This window comes from Macrobrachium nipponense, chromosome 33 (assembly GCF_015104395.2).
Source record: "Macrobrachium nipponense isolate FS-2020 chromosome 33, ASM1510439v2, whole genome shotgun sequence".
NCBI lineage: Eukaryota > Metazoa > Arthropoda > Malacostraca > Decapoda > Palaemonidae > Macrobrachium > Macrobrachium nipponense.
The window spans coordinates 4,554,077-4,575,532 of NC_087219.1; the positions used below are offsets into that span (position 1 = coordinate 4,554,077).

At 38.2% G+C, this 21,456-nt stretch overlaps 1 protein-coding gene across 3 annotated transcripts in view; it reads right to left on the minus strand.

Annotated features, from left to right (window-relative positions):
* LOC135202929 (uncharacterized) overlaps window positions 1–21,456 on the minus strand; it is a 398,076-nt gene that overhangs the window by 127,997 nt on the left and 248,623 nt on the right. For 2 of the 3 annotated variants that reach the window (XM_064232392.1, XM_064232393.1), the window contains exon 2: window positions 15,983–16,027. The exons of the other annotated variant lie outside the window; for it this stretch is intronic. In XM_064232392.1, the coding sequence (XP_064088462.1) occupies window positions 15,983–16,027 (45 nt within the window). The remainder of the gene's footprint in view (window positions 1–15,982; window positions 16,028–21,456) is intronic. 3 annotated transcript variants of the gene reach the window in all.

Genomic DNA, 21,456 nt, shown 5'->3' on the forward strand with positions numbered 1-21,456 from the left:
ATTTCTTGAACATAAAAAGGTAACCCGGACTGACTTACTAAAGAACCTAAAGTATATCCACAATCCAAAAGGGCCCATTCGCAGTCAAGATAAACATAACCGCGAACATGACGCTCGTTGAAAGCATAGTTAGCAGCAAAACCTGATACTAACAGTGCAATTTAGCCTTCAACAGCCTCCAGAGACGTTGGCAAACCCTCGTTAAACGCCTCGCAGCAACGATACAGAACAGAACAGAATATAGACTGAAGGCCAAAGGCCAAGCGCTGGGACCTAAGATGTCATTCAGAGCTGAAACGGAAATTGACAGTAAACAGGTGTGAACGGTGTAACGGGAGGAAAACCTCAAAGCAGCTGCAATATTAAAAAATTGTTAGGAGAGGGGTTGAGGAAAGTCAGATGGAAGAACGTGAATATGAAAGGAGGTACAGTCAAAGGAATGATAGGGATTGTAGCTGGGGACCGAGGGGACGCGGCAAAGGAACTTTCCTAGATAGTGACCGTCAAGGGCTTTAACCCGGTATCTATCCACATTTGCGGCGCGTTCAGTACAAGCCCGTTGGGGATGCCCGGAAGGACATACTACACAGGAGACTGTCAATATCATCAAGATAAAGACCCCAAGAAATATTACTCCTACATAACGACCCTCGAGCTCTGGTAGAGGTCACTATCTAGGAAAGATCCACAATGCCTACAGTGCACAGCATGCGGTGCACTGACGGCACTAACCCCCTACGGGGGCAAGGAAAATGAAGTCCGATCAAGAGCAACTTTATAACACACACACACACACACAAACACACGAGAGAGAGAGAGAGAGAGAGAGAGAGAGAGAGAGAGAGAGAGAAGCGTCGTTTAAACGAAGGCTGATGATCGCTTAGGTCAGCCAGGCGATCGATCAACCCAGGTCAAACACAGAGCCGACTACACAGGGCTGAGGCAAAAAAAAAGAGAGAGAGAGAGAGAGAGAGAGAGAGAGAGAGAGAGAGAGAGAGAGAGGAAGACCGTGTTGCAGAGATTACAACAGGGAATTGAATCTGCCGGAGCTGATATCTTTGGACTTGTTAGAGACGCCGAATTCTCTCGCTCCATGAGGGCAGTACAGGCCAACGCCGGGGACCCCGCGGGGGGGAAAGGGGGGAAGGGAGAGGGGGAAGGGTGATGGTTGCAGGTCTAGTACCCCAACCATTTCGCGTCCCCCCCCTCCCCCCCCCCCTCCTCCCTCCTCCCCAACCCTCCACCACTTTGCGTTCAGAGTTCTTGTGTGATGCTTTAGTTTTACTATTCTCTCTCTCTCTCTCTCAGTATATAGATAAATACATTATATGGATGTACCAAATTACACACTCACACACACACACACACACACACACACACACACACACACATATATATATATATATATATATATATGTATAAATAAAGGTATATATATAAATATATATATATATATATATATATATATATTTATTTATATAGTATATATATACATAAATATAAATAGATAAACAAATAAAGATGTATATATAAATATATAAATATATGAATATATAATTGTACGTTGCGTGTGGTGTGTGTGCTATGTCTGTTTGTCTATATATGTCACACGATGGCTTCTATATCTATAATACACAACATACGTCCTACAACAAACAATTACTATATACTCTCAGGAAAGAACACCTTATCAAAAACACAACTACTATCTGTTACACATTTCCAGCACAAACTCATACGACAAAATTTACAGAGAAAAACAAACACCCAAATCCCGCACTGAACTATTTCCCGGAGACAAATATTTAACACAAGTGGTAGGAGCAGCAGACTCAAACAGCACCAATCCGATATATATATATATATATATATATATATATATATATATTATATATATATATATATATATATAAATATCTATAAATGTATATTATATATACTATATGTATATATATATATATATATATATATATATATATATATATATATATATATATATATATATATATATATATATATATATATATATATCCTTCAAAAGAGAGGGAGAGAGTCCTTCGCAAGAGGCATCAGCAGTAGGATTCCGAAAAAGGATGCTAAATAGGAGCGTAGGAGTATCCCTTGTTGGAACTGAGGGGAGGAAATCCTATGCCAATATGTTATGAAGGAATGTGTAGTGTGGGGCTATATACGAGAGAGGGAGAGATGGGAGGGAGGAGAGGGAGAGGGAGAGGGAGAGAGATGGGGGGGAGGGGGAGTGAGATGGAGTGAGTGTGGGAGATAGAGAGGAGAGGGGCCATTGAAACGGATCATATTTTATTCAAAAAAACCTTTTTACCTTTTCCTAATTATAACTGAATAATAAATGAAAAACCAGTATCATATATTTAATTAAATCATATTGTACTGATAACACCATTTTAATCCACTTCGGCTTTCATTTACTTATTGAATAAATCAATGATTACTTCAATAAGTGACATGAATTTTTCATGTACCTTTATTATACATGAATGGACTGAAAGGTTATACTCTCTCTTCCTCTACCAAATTATACTCTTTTTTTTATGTATAGATAGAAGCCTTCTCTCTCTCTCTCTCTCTCTCTCTCTCTCTCTCTCTCTCTCTCTCTCTCTCTCTCTCATCAATTCATAATCTTTTGTTACCTAATTAAATCTAATCGTACCATTCATAACTTAGAAACAATCATCTGAATAATTAACATTTAATTAATTCGAATACAATGTTAACTTTCCCACATTCTTTGTAAGACTGACCTTTCCTCGCGTTATTAGATTAGAGAATATTATCGGCAACAATTATTGCTAAAAGTAAGGGGGAATCATGACAACGAAGTAATGATAAGTAGCGTATCATATTTCACTCATTATTGCGTAAATAAATATATCTTGAGAAGTATATGATCTATGAAAGACTGGATTTCAAGTCAGTGGCCGCTGTGGTGGGCTTGTTCCACACGAACAGGGCTCATCTTCTGAATAATTAATAATAATAATAATAATAATAATAATTTAATAATATAATAATAATAATAATAATAAATATTGAATTCCAGTCAATAATAAGCCGTATGCATGTTCCATATAAATATATTTTTTGTTGTAAAAAGAAATAATAATAATAATAAATAATAATATGATTCAGAAATTCACTCTCATTAATACGCACTTAACGTAACCACTTAGGACGGCCTTCCCACAGGCTATCAGCCTTAAAACGAACGTAGGAGCGTTAAGTCAGGGACTGACCAATAGGAAAGAAGCACCGCCTGCTGACGAAATTCGTTGCTGGAACCCTTCTTCTTTGTCTTCTTCCTCTGCACAAAACTCTTCAGGAACTAATAAAAAGTTTTTAAAAGTTCAAGAGGAAAAACAATGACCAAGAAATGTCAACTTAAGCCGCGAGATGAAATAGGGACACGCAACGTGTGTTTTTTTATTCTCTCTCTCTCTCTCTCTCTCTCTCTCTCTCTCTCTCTCTCTCTCTTGCGATCGGTCGATCCAAAACATGCCCACTGGTTATACCATTTAATTGATTTACATGTCTATATACATATACTAAACACATACCCATGCATACATAAATACACATGCTCTCTGTCTCTCTGTCTCTCTCATATATATATATATAAAATATAAATGTGTGTGTGTATGTATATATATATATATATATATATATATATATATATATATATATATATATATATATATATATCTGGAAAAAAACTGTGCCTCCATTAACCCAAACAGTGAATTAAGTACCGGGCCCTTAGTCAACTGCTGTGTATCGTAGACAAAGAAGTAAAAAGCAAGGGGCTTTCCACTTTACCTCTTAAAAGAGAAAGACATCTATTCATGCATGACCACCAAAAGCGAAGATTCTAAAGCACTGCTTAAACTAATGCAAAATAAAATAAAATTTTAACAGAGTTACTCGTTACTCGTCACTCGCTACTAACCACCTACTCGCTATCAAATTACCTCCTCCAATTTCTACACGAAAAGGCGACAGTTTTTCATGGCTCCTGATAGCTTCTCTCTCTCTCTCTCTCTCTCTCTCTCTCTCTCTCTCTCTCTCTCTCTCTCTCCTCCCACGTCCCATTTATTGCATTCGTCCATCTCCCTCGAACCTAATTATCATAAACATTCATGTTATTGCCGCCTCCCCTATTTATAAAGCTTCGTCCCAGGTGACTTCGAGCAGATGTTCACCAGACCCTACTACTCTCAACTTCCCTCCTTCAGGCGACGACTGAAAACTAATAACAATAGAATTCCCATGCACACACAAAACAAAGTTCAAGGATAAGTGGAAACTTTTAATATTATTATTATTAATGAGCTTATATCTGGATAAAACCAGCCAATACCAAACTAACTTTAAATGCAAGATTAATAAGGATAGAATCCTGTACGCAAGAAAGGGGTTAAAAACTCCAAGCAAAAATACGCTAGGAATATAAATAGAAAAAATAAATAAAAACAACAGCGAATACCTTAAAATTTACACAATAAATCAAATGAATAAAACAGGTCGAATACCTTAAAATTTACACAATAAATCAAATGAATAAAACAGGTCGAATACCTTAAAATTTACACAATAAATCAAATGAATAAAGCAGGTAAGTAACAACAAGAGACGAAATCATTCACTTTCAAAAGTAGTATTCGGATTTAAGTGACTCCCCGAATTGGAAACGAAAGTTTAGGATATGAAATTTATGCTTTGTCCAAATGGATGATCATCACTATGATGAGAATGAATGAAGATGGAAATGATATAAATAATGAGATTATAATAAGAGATTTTAAAGTCAGATTTTATTTCTAATGGAATTAAACCTACCATAACTAAGGTGAAAAAAGACACATCTATATAATATTATACGATATTTTCATATAAACCACAAGCCTTTAAAAATCACAAAACAAGGCCAACATCAAAGCTGTTTCCTAAAATTTCAGTCATGGTTTTACCATCTAGATGGGGCATCCGCCTCTCATTAGCATAACTGGTATACTATTCCAAAATGTACTCCACTGTCAAAGGACTATCACAGCGAACATACTGGAGCACTACTACTATCAAGAAGAAAACTGTGTCAGTCGGCAGTGAAGAAAAGATATCAAGAAAATGAGTAGAAAGTGCATGGAATAGAGAAACATGGCCGAAAAAGTTCCAAAGTTTCTAATGAAAGACTCGATCAAGAGCAAGTAATTACCAATATTATTAAAGGTTATTTGTTTGGTATTTCAACGTCATATGTTTTATATCTATTTCGTTATAAATAATACATGTATACTGTTAAAACACACATTATATATATATATATATATATATATATATATATATATATATATAGATATATATATATATATATCAGGCGAGATTTAGTAGCAATGTTAGTAGTTAGTTCATTATATATATTATAGTATATACTTCTATATAATATCATCTAAATACATACGGAGAGAGAGAGAGAGAGAGGTAAAATCTTTTCATCTAAACCTGTCCAAATTTGCCCCAAAGCAAAGTGGCAAATTAAATTAGAAATCCTTACGGGTTTACACATTAATCCTTTGATTCAAGGGTCGGTAATAACACAAAGAATATCGTGAACGCACCTCTAATTTCCCCTGCGTAATTAAATTAGATTACCGTAATGGAATACTCATTATTATTATTATTATTATTTTATAATTATTATTATTATTATTATTACCATATGATCCATAATGGAACGTTTCAATACTTACCATATTAAAACTGTAAAACTACTAAAGTTCCAGTTATTATTATTATTATTATTAATATTATATTATTATTATTATTATTATTATTATTATTATTATCGTACTGTGAACATAAGGTCTGCAATAATTATTCCAATATTTTTCTCTTAAATCTAAATAGTGTTCTACTTATTGTTTTATTTCATTTTTTTTTTTTTTGGGGGGGGGAGGGTCTATCACAGTCATCCTATTCGACTGGGTGATTTTACGGTGTGGGGTTCCGGGTTGCATCCTTCTTCCTTAGGAGTCCATCACTTTTCTCACTGTGTGCTGTTTCTAGGAGCACACTCTTCTGCATAAGTCCCGGAGCTATTTCGTCATTCAGTCTTTCCAGGTTCTTTTTCAGGGATCGTGGGATCGTGCCCAGTGCTCCTATGATTATGGGTACAATTTCCACTGGCATATCTCATATCCTTCTTATTTTCAGGTCTTGATACTTATCAATTTTGTCTCTCTCTTTCTCTTCTACTCTGGTGTCCGATGGTATTGCGACATCAATGAGTGATACTTTCTTCTTGATTTTGTCAATCAACGTCACATCTGGTCTATTTGCACGTATCACCCTATCTGTTCTGATACCATAGTCCCAGAGGATCTTTGCCTGATCGTTTTCTATCACTCCCTCAGGTACCACTTATTACTGCAAGGTAGCTGATGTTTCTTGCACAGGCTCCAGTGGAGGGCTTTTGCCACTGAATCATGCCTTTTTTTGTACTGGTTATGTGCAAGCGCCGGACTTTCGCTTGCAATGTGGTTTATGGTCTCGTTTTTCATATTGCACTTCCTGCATATGGGTGAGATGTTATTTCCGTCTATCGTTCTTTGAACACATCTGGTTATTAGGGCTTGATTTTGTGCCGCTGTTAGCAATCCTTCTCTTTCCATTATTATTATTATTATTATTATTATTATTATTATTGTTATTATTATTAACGTCCCAATCATAATTCAATTAAATCTACTAGTAAATACTTTCCACCAGTTATCAACGCCATAAGCGCATTTGAAACTCTTTGCTAAATAAAGAGGAAAATGCAGCACTGCACGATATGCAAAGTGCATTGTTTATACGTAACTATATTGAGCATCGTCAAAAGAACGCTAAAAGAACGCTCCCATCGCCAGCAGCGTTCTTTTGATCTCTTTAACCTTTCTGAACGCGGCCGACTTCAAAGAATAAGTCTTTGAACCGACATCAAAATCACCCGGTTTAAGTCAATAATCCCAGAATTGGCGAGAGGCGAATAACTGGCGGAAGGAATCATCGCGTATAATTGGAAATATCGCGAATAATTCTTGTCAGGAACTATAATTACTTTTTTTGCTAGTCTTAGAACGGGATGGTCAGAAGTCGTGTGTCTTCATACTTCCCAAGCCTGGCGATTCGTGAATAATTAGCGAGGGGAATTATAGCGTCTAATTGTAATTATCGCAAATAATTCTGATTGAAAATTAATATATAATTATTTTTTTATTAAGCTTAGAACATAATGGTCAGAAGTCTTGTGTCTTCATACTTCCCAAGCCTGGAGATTTGTGAATAATTAGCGGGTGTAATTACCGTGAATAATTAAAGTCGGAAATAAGATAATGATAATTTTTTCAAAGACTTAATACTTAATGGTCAGAAAACTTGTGTCTGTATACAGCCCAAACCTGAAGACGACATGAGTAAGGGAGATTAATTAACAAGCATAATTCTGACATGACTCTTTTTCTACGACTTAGACGAATTGTCAAAAATCTTGCTTCTTTCTACTGCCCAGGCCTGGAGACGAAAGGTTTAGGAAAATTATATATGACAATAAACGGGAATTGGAAGACTCAGAGAACACAGAAGGTGGGCGAGAATTCCAAAACAGCATAGAAAAATGACAAATGATTTCAGGAGACTGGATGTGTGATCTAGTAGCTGGGCAGATGCTCTGTGTTAGACTAGAATGGACAATGACTAAAACAATACTAGTAAAAGTGGAATGGTAGTTCAGTGCTAGCCTAGAAGGGGCAATCACAAATATAATACTAGTAAAAATGAACGAAAGAACCCTTAAATAATAGAAATAATAAAGAGATTATACATGCAAGGTCCAAAGAATAGGCAGCGAAGGCTACCAATAATAAAAATAATAGAGATTATTCTTATTCTAAAGATCATATTCTTCAAGAAAAACCAAAACTGCTATACCAGGCTCTAAAAATAGATAGTGAGGGATAACAACAATGAAAATAATTGAGAATATTCTCATTCATAAACTCACTCTTAAAGAATGACCAAAATGACCACGGCCAAGAAGAGTCGGGTACAAAGAATAGAGAGCCAAGGTGTGGAAAGCAAAAACTGAATTTCAAACCACGCCATCATGAGCAGCATCTCCTGATGACATAAACAGGTTGACCTTATCCACGCGACCCCCTGACTTTCACCTCATTCAGAAGTTTAGAATCAAAAGGCACAAACGGCATTCCATCTGGCAAGTGGCAATCTCTCTCTCTCTCTCTCTCTCTCTCCTCACGTGCCGGAGTCATGACATTACAGTAATCTGTTTATAGGTGCGTAATAGCAAGGGCATTAATAGCATAACAGCGCATGCGCCTGTTACTGACACGTTTTCCCTTGGTTAGCCCTCACAGAGAAAGATAATGCTTTTCCCAATTGGAAGTATTTTAGGATGAGGTTGCTAGCTTATCTCTACGGTCTTCTCCACATGTGGTTACAACAAATATAAATATATATAAATACACACAAACACATACATAGATGTATGTGTGTGTGTACACACACACACACACACACACATATATATATATATATTTCTGACCCCCATCAGGATCGAACCAAGGTCTCTCGACTGAAAGCCAGACCGCTGCCAACCAGGCCACACCAATCAAGGCAGTGGTCTGGTCTTTCAATTGAGAGACCTGGGTTCGATCCTGATGCGAGTTAGAAATTTATTTCTGCTGCACAGTTGATTATGTGTTAATCATTACTATAATGTATATATGTATATATACATATATATATATATATATATATATATATATATATATATGTATAACATACACTGAAACAATATATATATATATATATATATATATATATATATATATATACATACCAAACATACACTGAAACACGCACACAAAACGAAAAACTGTTACAAGAAAAAATAAAGCACAAATCTACGAAAAAAACGTAAAACCCGAGAAATCAATACAGGCCGAAGTAACAGATCTTCTGTTTAATCAGATGGGAATTATGTCGACCGTGCAAATATGAAACCAGCCAAGCAAGAGTTAACGTATGCTAGGTCACGCAACTATGCCGGAGCCCCGCCCGGGGGAGGACCGTCCAGGGGGAAGAACCCCCTCGAGAGGACTTCGGCCGAGGGGTAAATTCCAAGATAAGGTTTGCCTCCGGTGCTGTATTGCTTACCAGTGCCTGCTGGTACCTACAGTGCCAACCAGAGTCTACTGGTACCTATACCAGGGCCTACCGGTGCCTACCAAAGCCTAGCAGTGCCTACTAGCGTCTACAAGAGCCTATTGCCTCCTATTCCCTACTGGTGCCTAGGGATACTAACACCTACAAAGGACTACCGGAATCTACCAGTGCTTTCCAGGGCCTACCCGTGCCCACCGGCCACTACTAGTGCCTACCAGTCACCCACCCCTTGATCCACGATCCACCCAGGTATAAATGGGAACACGCTCTCTTTAGCAGAGAGTGCTAAAGTCCTTCCTTACATTGCTGATTTTACTCTTATTAGCAATAAATGCATCTTGTCCTCTAGTAGGCCTCATAGGGGATTACTCTTCATCAAGTCGTTTCTCCCTGTGTGGTCGAACCCGGGGTCTCTTGCTGGTGAGGAGAGGTTCTTAGCGATTAGGCAACGGGGACCATTCCATAATAATAATAATAATAATAATAATAATAATAATAATAATAATAATAATAATAATAATAATATATTTCTTCATTATTACTATTATAATTTTGTCATTATCATCTAAATAAATAATATAAGTACTATTATTTATATACATTTATAATCTTATCTTTTATATTATGATATTCTCTCACATTTATGGCAAAAATAATAATAATAATAATAATAAAATAAATAATAATAATAATAATAATAATAATAATAATAATAATAATAATAAAGAACTAGCCAGCGATGACACATGGCAATGGCTACAGAGGGGAGAGCTAAAGAAGGAAACTGAAGGAATGATAACAGCGGCACAAGATCAGGCCCTAAGAACCAGATATGTTCAAAGAACGATAGATGGAAATAACATCTCTCCCATAAGTAGGAAGTGCAATATGAAAAATGAATCCATAAACCACATAGCAAGCGAATGCCCGGCACTTGCACAGAACCAGTACAAAAAGAGGCACGATTCAGTGGCAAAAGCCCTCCACTGGAGCCTGTGCAAGAAACATCAGCTACCTTGCAGTAATAAGTGGTACGAGCACCAACCTGAGGGAGTGATAGAAAACGATCACGCAAAGATCCTCTGGGACTGTGGTATCAGGACGGATAGGGTGATACGTGCAAACAGACCAGACGTGACGTTGATTGACAAAGTCAAGAAGAAAGTATCACTCATTGATGTCGCTATACCATGGGACACCAGAGTTGAAGAGAAAGAGAGGGAAAAAATGGATAAGTATTAAGATCTGAAAATAGAAATAAGAAGGATATGGGATATGCCAGTGGAAATCGTACCCATAATCATAGGAGCACTAGGCACGATCCCAAGATCCCTGAAAAGGAATCTAGAAAAACTAGAGGCTGAAGTAGCTCCGGGCCTCATGCAGAAGAGTGTGATCCTAGAAACGGCACACATAGTAAGAAAAGTGATGGACTCCTAAGGAGGCAGGATGCAACCCGGAACCCCACACTATAAATACCACCCAGTCGAATTGGAGGACTGTGATAGAGCAAAAAAAAAAAAAAAAATAATATAATAATATTCAAAGACGAAGACGGAAATAACATCTCTCCCCATATGTAGGAAGTGCAATACGAAAAATGAAACCATAAACCACATAGCAAGTGAATGCCCGGCACTTGCACAGAACCAGTACAAAAAGAGGCATGATTCAGTGGCAAAAGCCCTCCACTGGAGCCTGTGCAAGAAACATCAGCTACCTTGCAGTAATAAGTGGTATGAGCACCAACCTGAAGGAGCGATAGAAAACGATCAGGCAAAGATCCTCTGGGACTATTGGTATCAGAATGGATAGGGTGATACGTGCAAACACGGACCAGACGTGACGTTGATTGACAAATTCAAGAAGAAAGTATCACTCATTGATGTCGCAATACCATGGGACACCAGAGTTGAAGAGAAAGACAGGGAAAAATGGATAAGTATCAAGATCTGAAAATAGAAATAAGAAGGATATGGGATATGCCAGTGGAAATCGTACCCATAATAATAGGAGCACTAGGCACGATCCCAAGATCCCTGAAAAGGAATCTAGAAAAACTAGACGCTGAGTAGCTCCAGGACTCATGCAGAAGAGTGTGATCCTAGAAACGGCACACATAGTAAGAAAAGTGATGGACTCCTAAGGAGGCAGGATGCAACCCGGAACCCCACACTAAATACCACCCAGTCGAATTGGAGGACTGTGATAGAGCAAAAAAAAAAAAAAAAAAAAAAAAAAATAATAAGAATAATAATAATAATAATAATAATAATAATAATAATATAAGTAATGAAGAACAGTAGGAGAAGGAAAAGAAAAACCAACCTAAGCATGGCATGGATAGACTATAGAAAGTCCTTCGACATGATACCACACACATGGCTAATAGAATGCCTGAAAATATATGGGGCAGAGGAAAACACCATCAGCTTCCTCAAAAATACAATGCGCAACTGGAATACAATACTTACAAACTCTGGAATAAGACTAGCAGAGGTTAATATCAAGAGGGGGATCTTCCAGGGCGACTCACTGTCCCCACTATTCTTCGTAGTAGCCATGATTCCCATGACAAAAGTACTACAGAAGATGGATGCCAGGTACCAACTCAAGAAAAGAGGCAACAAAATCAACCATCTGATGTTCATGGACGACATCAAGCTGTATGGTAAGAGCATCAAGGAAATTGATACCCTAATCCAGACTGTAAGGACTGTCTCTGGGGACATCAGGATGGAGTTTGGAATAGAAAAAAGCGCCTTAGTCAACATACAAAAAGGCAAAGTAACAAGAACTGAAGGGATAAAGCTACCAGATGAGAGCAACATCAAACACATAGATGAGACTGGATACAAATACCTGGGAAGGAATGGAATGGAAGGTGGGGATATTAAAACACCTAATAAAAATACCAAGACATGAAGGACACGCTCAGGAAAGAATATATGCAGAGACTCAAGGCGATACTCAAGTCAAAACTCAACGCCGGAAATATGATAAAAGCATAAACACATGGGCACTGCCAGTAATCAGATACAGCGCAGGAATAGTGGAATGGACGAAGGGAGAACTCTGCATCATAGATCAGAAAACCAGGAAACATACGACAATACACAAAGCACTACAACCAAAAGCAAATACGGACAGACTATACATAACACAAAAGGAAGGAGGGAGAGGACTACTAACCTAAGTATAGAGGACTGCGTCAACATCGAGAACAGAGCAGTGGGGCAATATCTGAAAACCAGTGAAGACGAGTGGCTAAAGAGTGCATAGGAAGAAGGACTAATAAAAGTAGACGAAGACCCAGAAATATACAGAGACAGGAGAATGACAAACAGAACAGAGGACTGGCACAACAAACCAATGCACGGACAATACATGAGACAGACTAAAGAACTAGCCAGCGATGACAATTGGCAATGGCTACAGAGGGGAGAGCTAAAGAAGGAAACAGAAGGAATGATAACAGCGGCCAAGATCAGGCCCTAAGAACGAGATACGTTCAAAGAACGATAAATGGAAATAACATCTCTCCCAAATGTAGGAAGTGCAATACGAAAAATGAATCCATAAACCACATAGCAAGCGAATGCCCGGCACTTGCACAGAACAGTACAAAAAGAGGCATGATTCAGTGGCAAAAGCCCTCCACTGGAGCCTGTGCAAGAAACATCAGCTACCTTGCAGTAATAAGTGGTGCGAACACCAACCTGAAGGAATGATAGAAAACGATCAGGCAAAGATGCTCTGGGACTATGGTATCAGAACAGATAGGATGATACGTGCAAATAGACCAGACATGACGTTGATTGACAAAGTCAAGAAGAAAGTATCACTCATTGATGTCGCAATACCATGGGACACCAGAGTTGAAGAGAAAGAGAGGGAAAAAATGGATAAGTATCAAGATCTGAAAATAGAAATAAGAAGGATATGGGATATGCCAGTGGAAATTGTACCCATAATCTTCGGAACACTAGGCACGATCCCAAGATCCCTGAAAAGGAATCTAGAAAACTAGAGGCTGAAGTAGCTCCAGGACTCATGCAGAAGAGTGTGATCCTAGAAACGGCGCATATAGTAAGAAAAGTGATGGACTCCTAAGGAGGCAGGATGCAACCCGGAACCCCACACTATAAATGCCACCCAGTCGAATTGGAGGACTGTGATAGAGCAAAAAAGAAAAAATAAATAAATAAATAATAATAATAAGATTATTATTGGGCACAGTTTTACCTGTCGAAAATGATGACAATGGTTGCAGGTCCACAATAGTATAGCATGTGAGTATATGGTCTTTTATGGATATTAAAAGCTTTCGAACCTTGTACGATCAACCTTCAGAGGACTAAGATACCCCTATCATTTTAGTAACAAGCTAAGAACGCATTTTATCATCCTGTTAACAACCCCAAGGGAAAACCCAACAGATTCTTACCCCTCCCATTTAATCCCAACCTCGACAAATTATGTAAGTATGCTAACAATAGCAAGAAATACACTGATATAGTTTTCAAATACCTCAACACGACTAGCCAAAAACTAATTAGAAACAAAAATAACGACAGGAATACTATAATTCCGGGTGTTTACGAAATCCCCTGTCAAGACTGTAAGGGAAAATATTTTGGGGAAAGTGGAAGAGGACTACCGACTCGATTAGGGGAACACAAACACGCATATGCAATACATGCACAGAACAATGCAATAGTCTCCCATGCCTTTAAGAACAACCATAGACCGAATTGGGATAGATATAGCATCATTTTTAAAAATAGCAATGTTCAAACAAGAAGACTAGTGGAGGGCGCCGCCATAAACTTAGGAGAAGCTTTTTACGTAACAATTTGTTCCTTAGTGGAGACCCATTAGTCAATTTTCATATTCTTAGAAACCTTGTTAAAAATTTTGATTTTAAGACAAGCTCTGTTTTTCTTCTGCCTGTTGCTGCCCCCTCTTCTGCTCTCCTCTCTCAGACAGGATACAGCGCAAGGGACGTGACGTCCAAGCAATGTTGCCGCGCCGCCAAGGGAACACCATGCAGCATCATCACAGCCCACAAGACGTTCCAGCAGAATAGCAAACAGGAATGCGAACCACAGCAACGGAATTACCTAGTTGGTCTGTTGAGCGCTTCCTGTTCAGAAGTTCACTTCGACGAATTTTTAAAGCCATAATGTTCACTTGACTGAAGATGAACCTAGTACACGGTTCGAAAACTTTTAATATCCATTAAAGACCATATACTCACATGCTATATTATTGTGGACCTTCAACCAACATTATTATTATTATTAAATAATATACGTCTTATAATTCCTATAATAATTACCTGAATCCGTTCCCCCCCCCTCCCCCCCACCCCCGTCTTTTACCCTTCAACTCTTCAACTCCTGCCGGGGCACCATGCATCAACTTCATTTCCTGCTTAATGAAAGAGGGAGCCCCTGAGTTCGACATGCCATCCGACGAGGGACGAGGCGGAACTCCTCTTCCTTCTCCTGAAGGAGGCAAGAGGTTTTCTTCTTCTTTTTCTTTTCCTGAAGAAGGAAGGAGGGTCTTTTTCTTCTTCTTCAGAGAGGAGGGTCTTCTTCAATTCCAATTCCTCCTGAAGGAGAAGGAGATTTTCTTCTTTTTCTCATCACGAAGAAGGGAGGAGTGTCTACTACTTTTACTCCTATTCCTCCTGAAGAAGGGAGGAAAGTCCTCTTCCTTCTTCTTCCTCCTCCTCCTACAGGAGGAGAGAACGAAGAAGTCTCTCACGAGTTCGTGGGACAGATTACGAGTTCTCATGAAGTTGTTGTAATGATAAAGATGCAAGACGACACGAATAATAATAATAATAATAATAATAATAATAATACTATTCAAAACACGTCACAGACTTAAGTTTCGACTCCAACACGAACGTACCACCTTTCCCTCCCTCCCTCCTTCCCTCCCGACCCCGCGACCACCAAATCCCAATAGGACAACGCGGCCAGCCCGTCCCCCTCCCCGAGGGAGCCCATCTGTCGCAAACGAAGCTGCAAATTCGGCGGAGGACAGGACAGTTCCTAATTTTGTTTTGGGCTTCAGTTAATTCCCGTAATGACTTACGCCCAGACAAGTCACCTCGACGCTGCCGTTGCCACTCCATTCGCATAATCAGCCCGGAGGCAATTTCACAAAGCTAATTAGCTTCATAATATCAATTAGCTCATTAAGTTGTGTTTCAGGCCCTGACGCCGCTGCTTCCCAGTCACCCGCCTCCCTCGGGCCACACTTGCTGCTGACGGAGAGGTCACATCAGATCATGTGACCTTCGTTCTCTTTGGCTGTGTGACGCCCTCGAATGGCGTCAGCCGTCTCTCTCGTCTGCCAGGAAATGCTGAGGTCAGTGTGAGTTTGTGTGCGTATTATATATATATATATATATATATATATATATATATATATATATATATATATATATATATATATATATAGTATGTGTGTGTGTGTGTACCTATTTTCATTAAATTTATTGATATATAATATATATATATATATATATATATTATTATATATATATAATATATATATATATATATATATATATATATATTTATTTAAAAAATTTTTCAGTATTAACATTAAACAAAACATTTCCTTCTTAAACCTTAAGGTATTCTCTCTCTCTCTCTCTCTCTCTCTCTCTCTCTCTCTCTCTCTCTCTCTCTCTCTCTCTCTTTACCTATGAAATGTGCAACGGGAGAGAGCGCCACGGAGGGAGACTCACCTGAAAAGAAAAGAAACTACATTAAAACCCTTATTTTGAAACAACTCTGGCATGCAAGTTTAATGAGCAATGTAATGGTGTTTACTTACGCATACACAATCAAAAAGAAGTGGGTACATTTTCTATGCTAGGAATAATTCATTGGTTGAGTCTAATAACCTGGTTAAAATGAAAGGCGTTCTCCCACAAGGTTTCAAATCGAAGTTCGAATTAATTATATATTCGTCACACAGGATCGAAATGATTTAAATATGAAATGGGTATACAGTCTACAAAACATACTCCATACACCACATTACCTTTCAACGCAGGTAAGTTGCTGTAAAACATGGCATCAACGTGACGGCTACTTACTGAACACATTTCATATACAAACTGAGTCAAGTCAACGACTTACTGTAGTAGAGTCACATCAACCGTGCATTTGATGTCTAGACCAGTCCGTTGCGACGCTCCTGATTGGCTGTTGATAAGCCATCACAGGGCTGGAAACTCTCAGCCTCTCTTGAGAGTTCGCATAGGCAGGATGTATACTCCACCTCTCCTGAGGGATAAGTCTTCCAAAAGTATCCCTCAGGAGAGGTGGAACATAGATCCTACCCATGTGAACTCTCGAGAGAGACTGAGACTTTCCAGCCCTGAGATTGGCTTATCAACAGCCAATCAGGAGTGTCGCAAGGGACTGGCCTAGACATCAAATGCACGGTTGATGTGAATCTGCTATAGTAAGTGGTCCTAACCACTGCTTCATGAAGTCGTCCAGCTTTTGCCCAAGATTTGTTCTCACTTGAGGTCGCTGACTTGTTTTTAACATGGTAGTGATATGTGTACGTCTTCCATGCATGCTGTTAATTTGTTTTCAACATGTATGTGATATGTTTGCTTTCAACGTGTTGCCAACTTCTTTTCAACATGTATGTGATTTATATTCGTTTTTCTGTGTATCGTTGACTTGTTTTTAGCAGGTTTGTGATATGTTTACGTTTTCGACGTATGTCACTGACTTTTCAACATATTTGTGATAAGTTTATGTTTCTACATAATCGTATGTCGTTGACTTGTTTTCAACATGTTTGTGATTTGTATTCGTTTTTGACATGCGCCATTGACTTGTTTTCAACATGTTTGTGATTTGAATTCGTTTTGACATGCGCCATTGACTTGTTTTCAACATGTTTGAGACATGTAAACGTTTTCAACATGTGCCATTGACTTGTTTTCAATATGTTTGTGATTTGTATTAGTTTTAGACATGTACCGTTGACTTGTTTTCAACTTGTTTGTGATTTGTATTCGTTTTCGACATGTGCCTTGACTTGTTTTCAACTTGTTTGTGATTTGTATTCGTTTTCGACATGTGCCTTGACTTGTTTTCAACATGTTTGTGATTTGTATTCGGTTTTTTCGGACATGTGTTGACTTGTTTTCAAACGTTGTTTGTGATTTGTATTTTCGTTTTCGACATGTGCCTTGATTGTTTTCAACCAAAATGTTTTGGATTTTGTATTCGTTTTGGTTTTTCGAACATGTGCCTTGATTTGTTTTTTTTCAACTGTTTGTGATTTGTATTCGTTTTCGACATGTGCCGTTGACTTGTTTTCAACATGTTTTTAATTTGTATTAGTTTTCGACATGTGCCGTTGACTTGTTTTCAACATGTTTGTGATTTGTATTTGTTTTAGACATGTACCGTTGACTTGTTTTCAACATGTTTGTGATTTGTATTCGTTTCAGACATGTGCCGTTGACTGGTTTTCAACATATTTGTGACATGTAAAGGTTTTCGACATGTGCCGTTGACTTGTTTTCAATACATTTGTGATTTGTATTAGTTTCCAACATGTGCCATTGACTTCTTTTCAACAGGTTTGTGACATGTAAATGTTATCAATATTTGTCAATGGCTTGTTTTCAACAAGTTTGTGATATATATAAATTTCACATGTGTTGCTGACTTGTTTTCAACTTGATAGTGCTATGTGTACGTTTTCGATGTGTGTCGTTGAGTTGTTGTTAACATATTTGTGAGATGTTGCAATAAGTTACAGACATGTTTACGCATGCTTTACTGTTGTGTTTTGATGACCCAGTCAGGAGTCATAAGAAACTGCAGTGTTTAAAGGTCACGAAGAAGAAATTCCTCTGAATCTTCGCAAAACGGCGAGAAAAAATTCTTTGCTATTTCTTCCACGACATCACAATATTCAGTCATGCGAGAAATGTTTCCCTGTTGACTGTTTTTGAATCCTCCGGAGGCCCTGTAATGTCTGGGGCAACTGTTTTACACCGTTTCTTCTTCTTCTTTTTCTTCTTCGAAGACTGAGGTTAAAGTGGTTCCTTTCACCTGTTGAAAACTCGTTTTCTTTATTACCATCCTCACTTTCCTAATCTTTAGGCAAGAAATCTCCTAGCATTCAAAATGACTTATTTATTGCCATCATTTAACTCAATCACATCTTGATTTTCTGGAAAATAACAGACATGACCCAACTAAGGCCAAGGAACATGGCGCAACTATAAACAAGGTCTTGGGCCATGAAGTCTGGAAATAAAACAAAGCATAACCTTGTAATCTTGGATTCACTCCTCATGTTTGTGCTGCTAATTCATGAGGAAAATTGACCTCGAAATGACCCGTAATTTGAAGTGATAAAAAAAAAAGAATCTTTATTCTTGACTTTTTTCTTGTCAGTTTATTTATTGCTAATTCTTTTACGCTGATATTCCTATAAAATAAATAGCTAGTTAGCTCCAACTACACAATAAATAGGTAAATAAATAAATATACAATAACTATCTAAACAAATAAATATAAAAATAACAAAACAAAACAAATAAACAAATGAACCAATAAAAACAAACAATTATTCAAATTTTTATATTATTATAATTATTATCTCTCTCTCTCTCTCTCTCTCTCTCTCTCTCTCTCTCTCTCTCTCTCTCTCTCTCTCTTGATGACTTGATACCCACTGAAACTGAAAAAGGATAATTGCTAGGATCAGTGCGAGTGTCTCCTTCTCAACGGTTGAATATTTCCGCTGGGCAGACGTTAACTTTTTAGAGAAGAAGGCAACTGGATGAGACACGCCTTGTTCGTCAGCCTGTAAAAGGACTGCACCAACACCCAGATCACTGGCATCCGTAGCAAGAGCAAAAGGAACATTGAAATCCGGAGCTCTCAAAATAGGGAAACTAACAAGCACCTGTTTCAACTTCTCAAAAGCATTTTGAGTGTCCGAGGACCAAACAAACTTCACTTCCTTCTTCAAGAGACGGGTTAGAGGTTCAGCAATGTCCGAAAAGTTCTTGACAAAACGCCTATAATAAAACCTACTAAGCCAAGAAACTTACGGACATCCCTACGACATTTAGGAACACCTATTTTCTTTATAGATTCAATATTGGCCTGCTTGGAATTACCTTGCCACCACCAACCTCGTGGCCTAAATACACGACTTTCGCTTTAGCGAACTCACTCTTTTTCAAATTCACTACCAAACCTGCTTTTTTCAACACTTCAAACAACGCCTCGATTCTCTTCAGATGAGTCTCCAATCATCACTATAGATAACAATATCGTCTATGTATACCACACAACCTTCTAAACCGTACACCAAACTATTCATTAATCTTTGGAAAGTGGCTGCCGCATTCTTCATCCCAAACGGCATCACTTTGCACTGAAACAAACCTTGCGGGGTTACAAACGCCGATAAGGCTCTAGCACGTTTTGGAAAGAGGAACCTGCCAGTAACCTTTTAATAAATCAAATTTGCTAATATGTTTTGACTTTCCCAAGCGGTCAATACAGTCCTCTATACGAGGCAAAGGATAACAGTCTGCCTTGGTTACCTCGTTCAACTTTCTGTAATCAAAACATAACCTAAAGTCTCCGTCAGATTTCTTGACCAAAACTACCGGAGATGACCAAGGACAGGCTCTTATCGGCTCAATAAGGTCATGTTTCAGCATGTAATCAACTTCCTTTGCTACTACACCACTTTTGAAGGGATTTAACCTATAAGGGGCTTGTTTCACAGGAATAGCATTACCCACGTCCACATCATGTTCTAAAACGGACGTTCGGCCTGGCACATCAGAAAATAAACATTTATAATTATTCACCAACCTCTTCAAGGATTTCTGCTTATCATTACTTAAGTGTGAAACCATACCACCGAAGTTTGCTAATGACCCTTTGTTATCAGAGCGCCAGTTACCTTCATCAACACGATTATTTTCATTATCTTCAACCTCTGAAAAAGAAACAAGTTATCACTATTATTAACAGGTTTTCCAATAGTCCCTATAGTGGCCATGGGCACCATCTTATCCCGTTCCTTATATGGTTTCAACATATTTATGTGGCAATGTTGAAACGGTTTTCTCCTCTCTGGAGTTTCTACCAAATAATTTATAGGACTAATTTTCTTCAAAATTTTCCAGGGGCCAGAGAAAGACGCCTTCAGAGGGTTACCAGGAATGGGTAGTAGAAGTACCAACACCTTATCGCCTACAGCGAAATCACGTTCCTTAGATTTACGATCAAAGAAGAATTTCATCCTTTTTTGACTTTTCAACATATTTTCCTCAGCAAACTTCCATGCCTTGGTCAATTTGTCCCCAAGATTCGTTACATAATCCAACAAATTTATGTGAGGGACGTCTCCCTCCCATGATTCCTTAACGACGTCAAGAGGACCACGTACACAATGACCAAAAATCAAATTAAAGGGTGAAAAAACCTAAGGATTGACTAGGTGTTGAACGAAAAAAGCAAATAACAAATATGGCAACTCCTCCCTTTGTCCCCACTCCGAACCATGACTTAGACAATACTTTTTCAACATCGATTTCAACGTCTGATGAAACCTTTCCAAGGCTCCCTGACTCTCCGGATGATATGGAGAAGAGGTCACGTGCTTAATATTTAATTCAGCCATTTTATCCTTGAAATAATTACTAATAAAATGGATCCACAATCTGACTGAATTATTTTGGGCATGCCAAAACCTGGTAAAGAATTCTATTAATGTATCTACAATTTTCACACTCTTAATACTACGTAACGGTATGGCCTCTGGATAACGAGACATCCTATCAAAAATAGTAAAAATATATTCGTTACCGCTACGAGTACGAGGCAAGGGTCCCACTACGTCTATGATGATTTCTTTGAAGGGTTCCGAGACAACTGGGATGGGAAACAACGGTGCTTTCGAATGGTTGATTGGGCTTGCCAACCCGTTGACAGACGTCACAACTGTTCACGTATTTCTTGACGTCGGCCTTCACTTGGCCAAAAATATCCAGCAAGCAATTTTCCCGACGTCTTGTGAATACCAAAATGCCCTGCCAAGTCATTCTCATGGCCTAACGACATTAAACCTCTCCTGTAATCAAAAGGAACCATTATTTGCTTGACT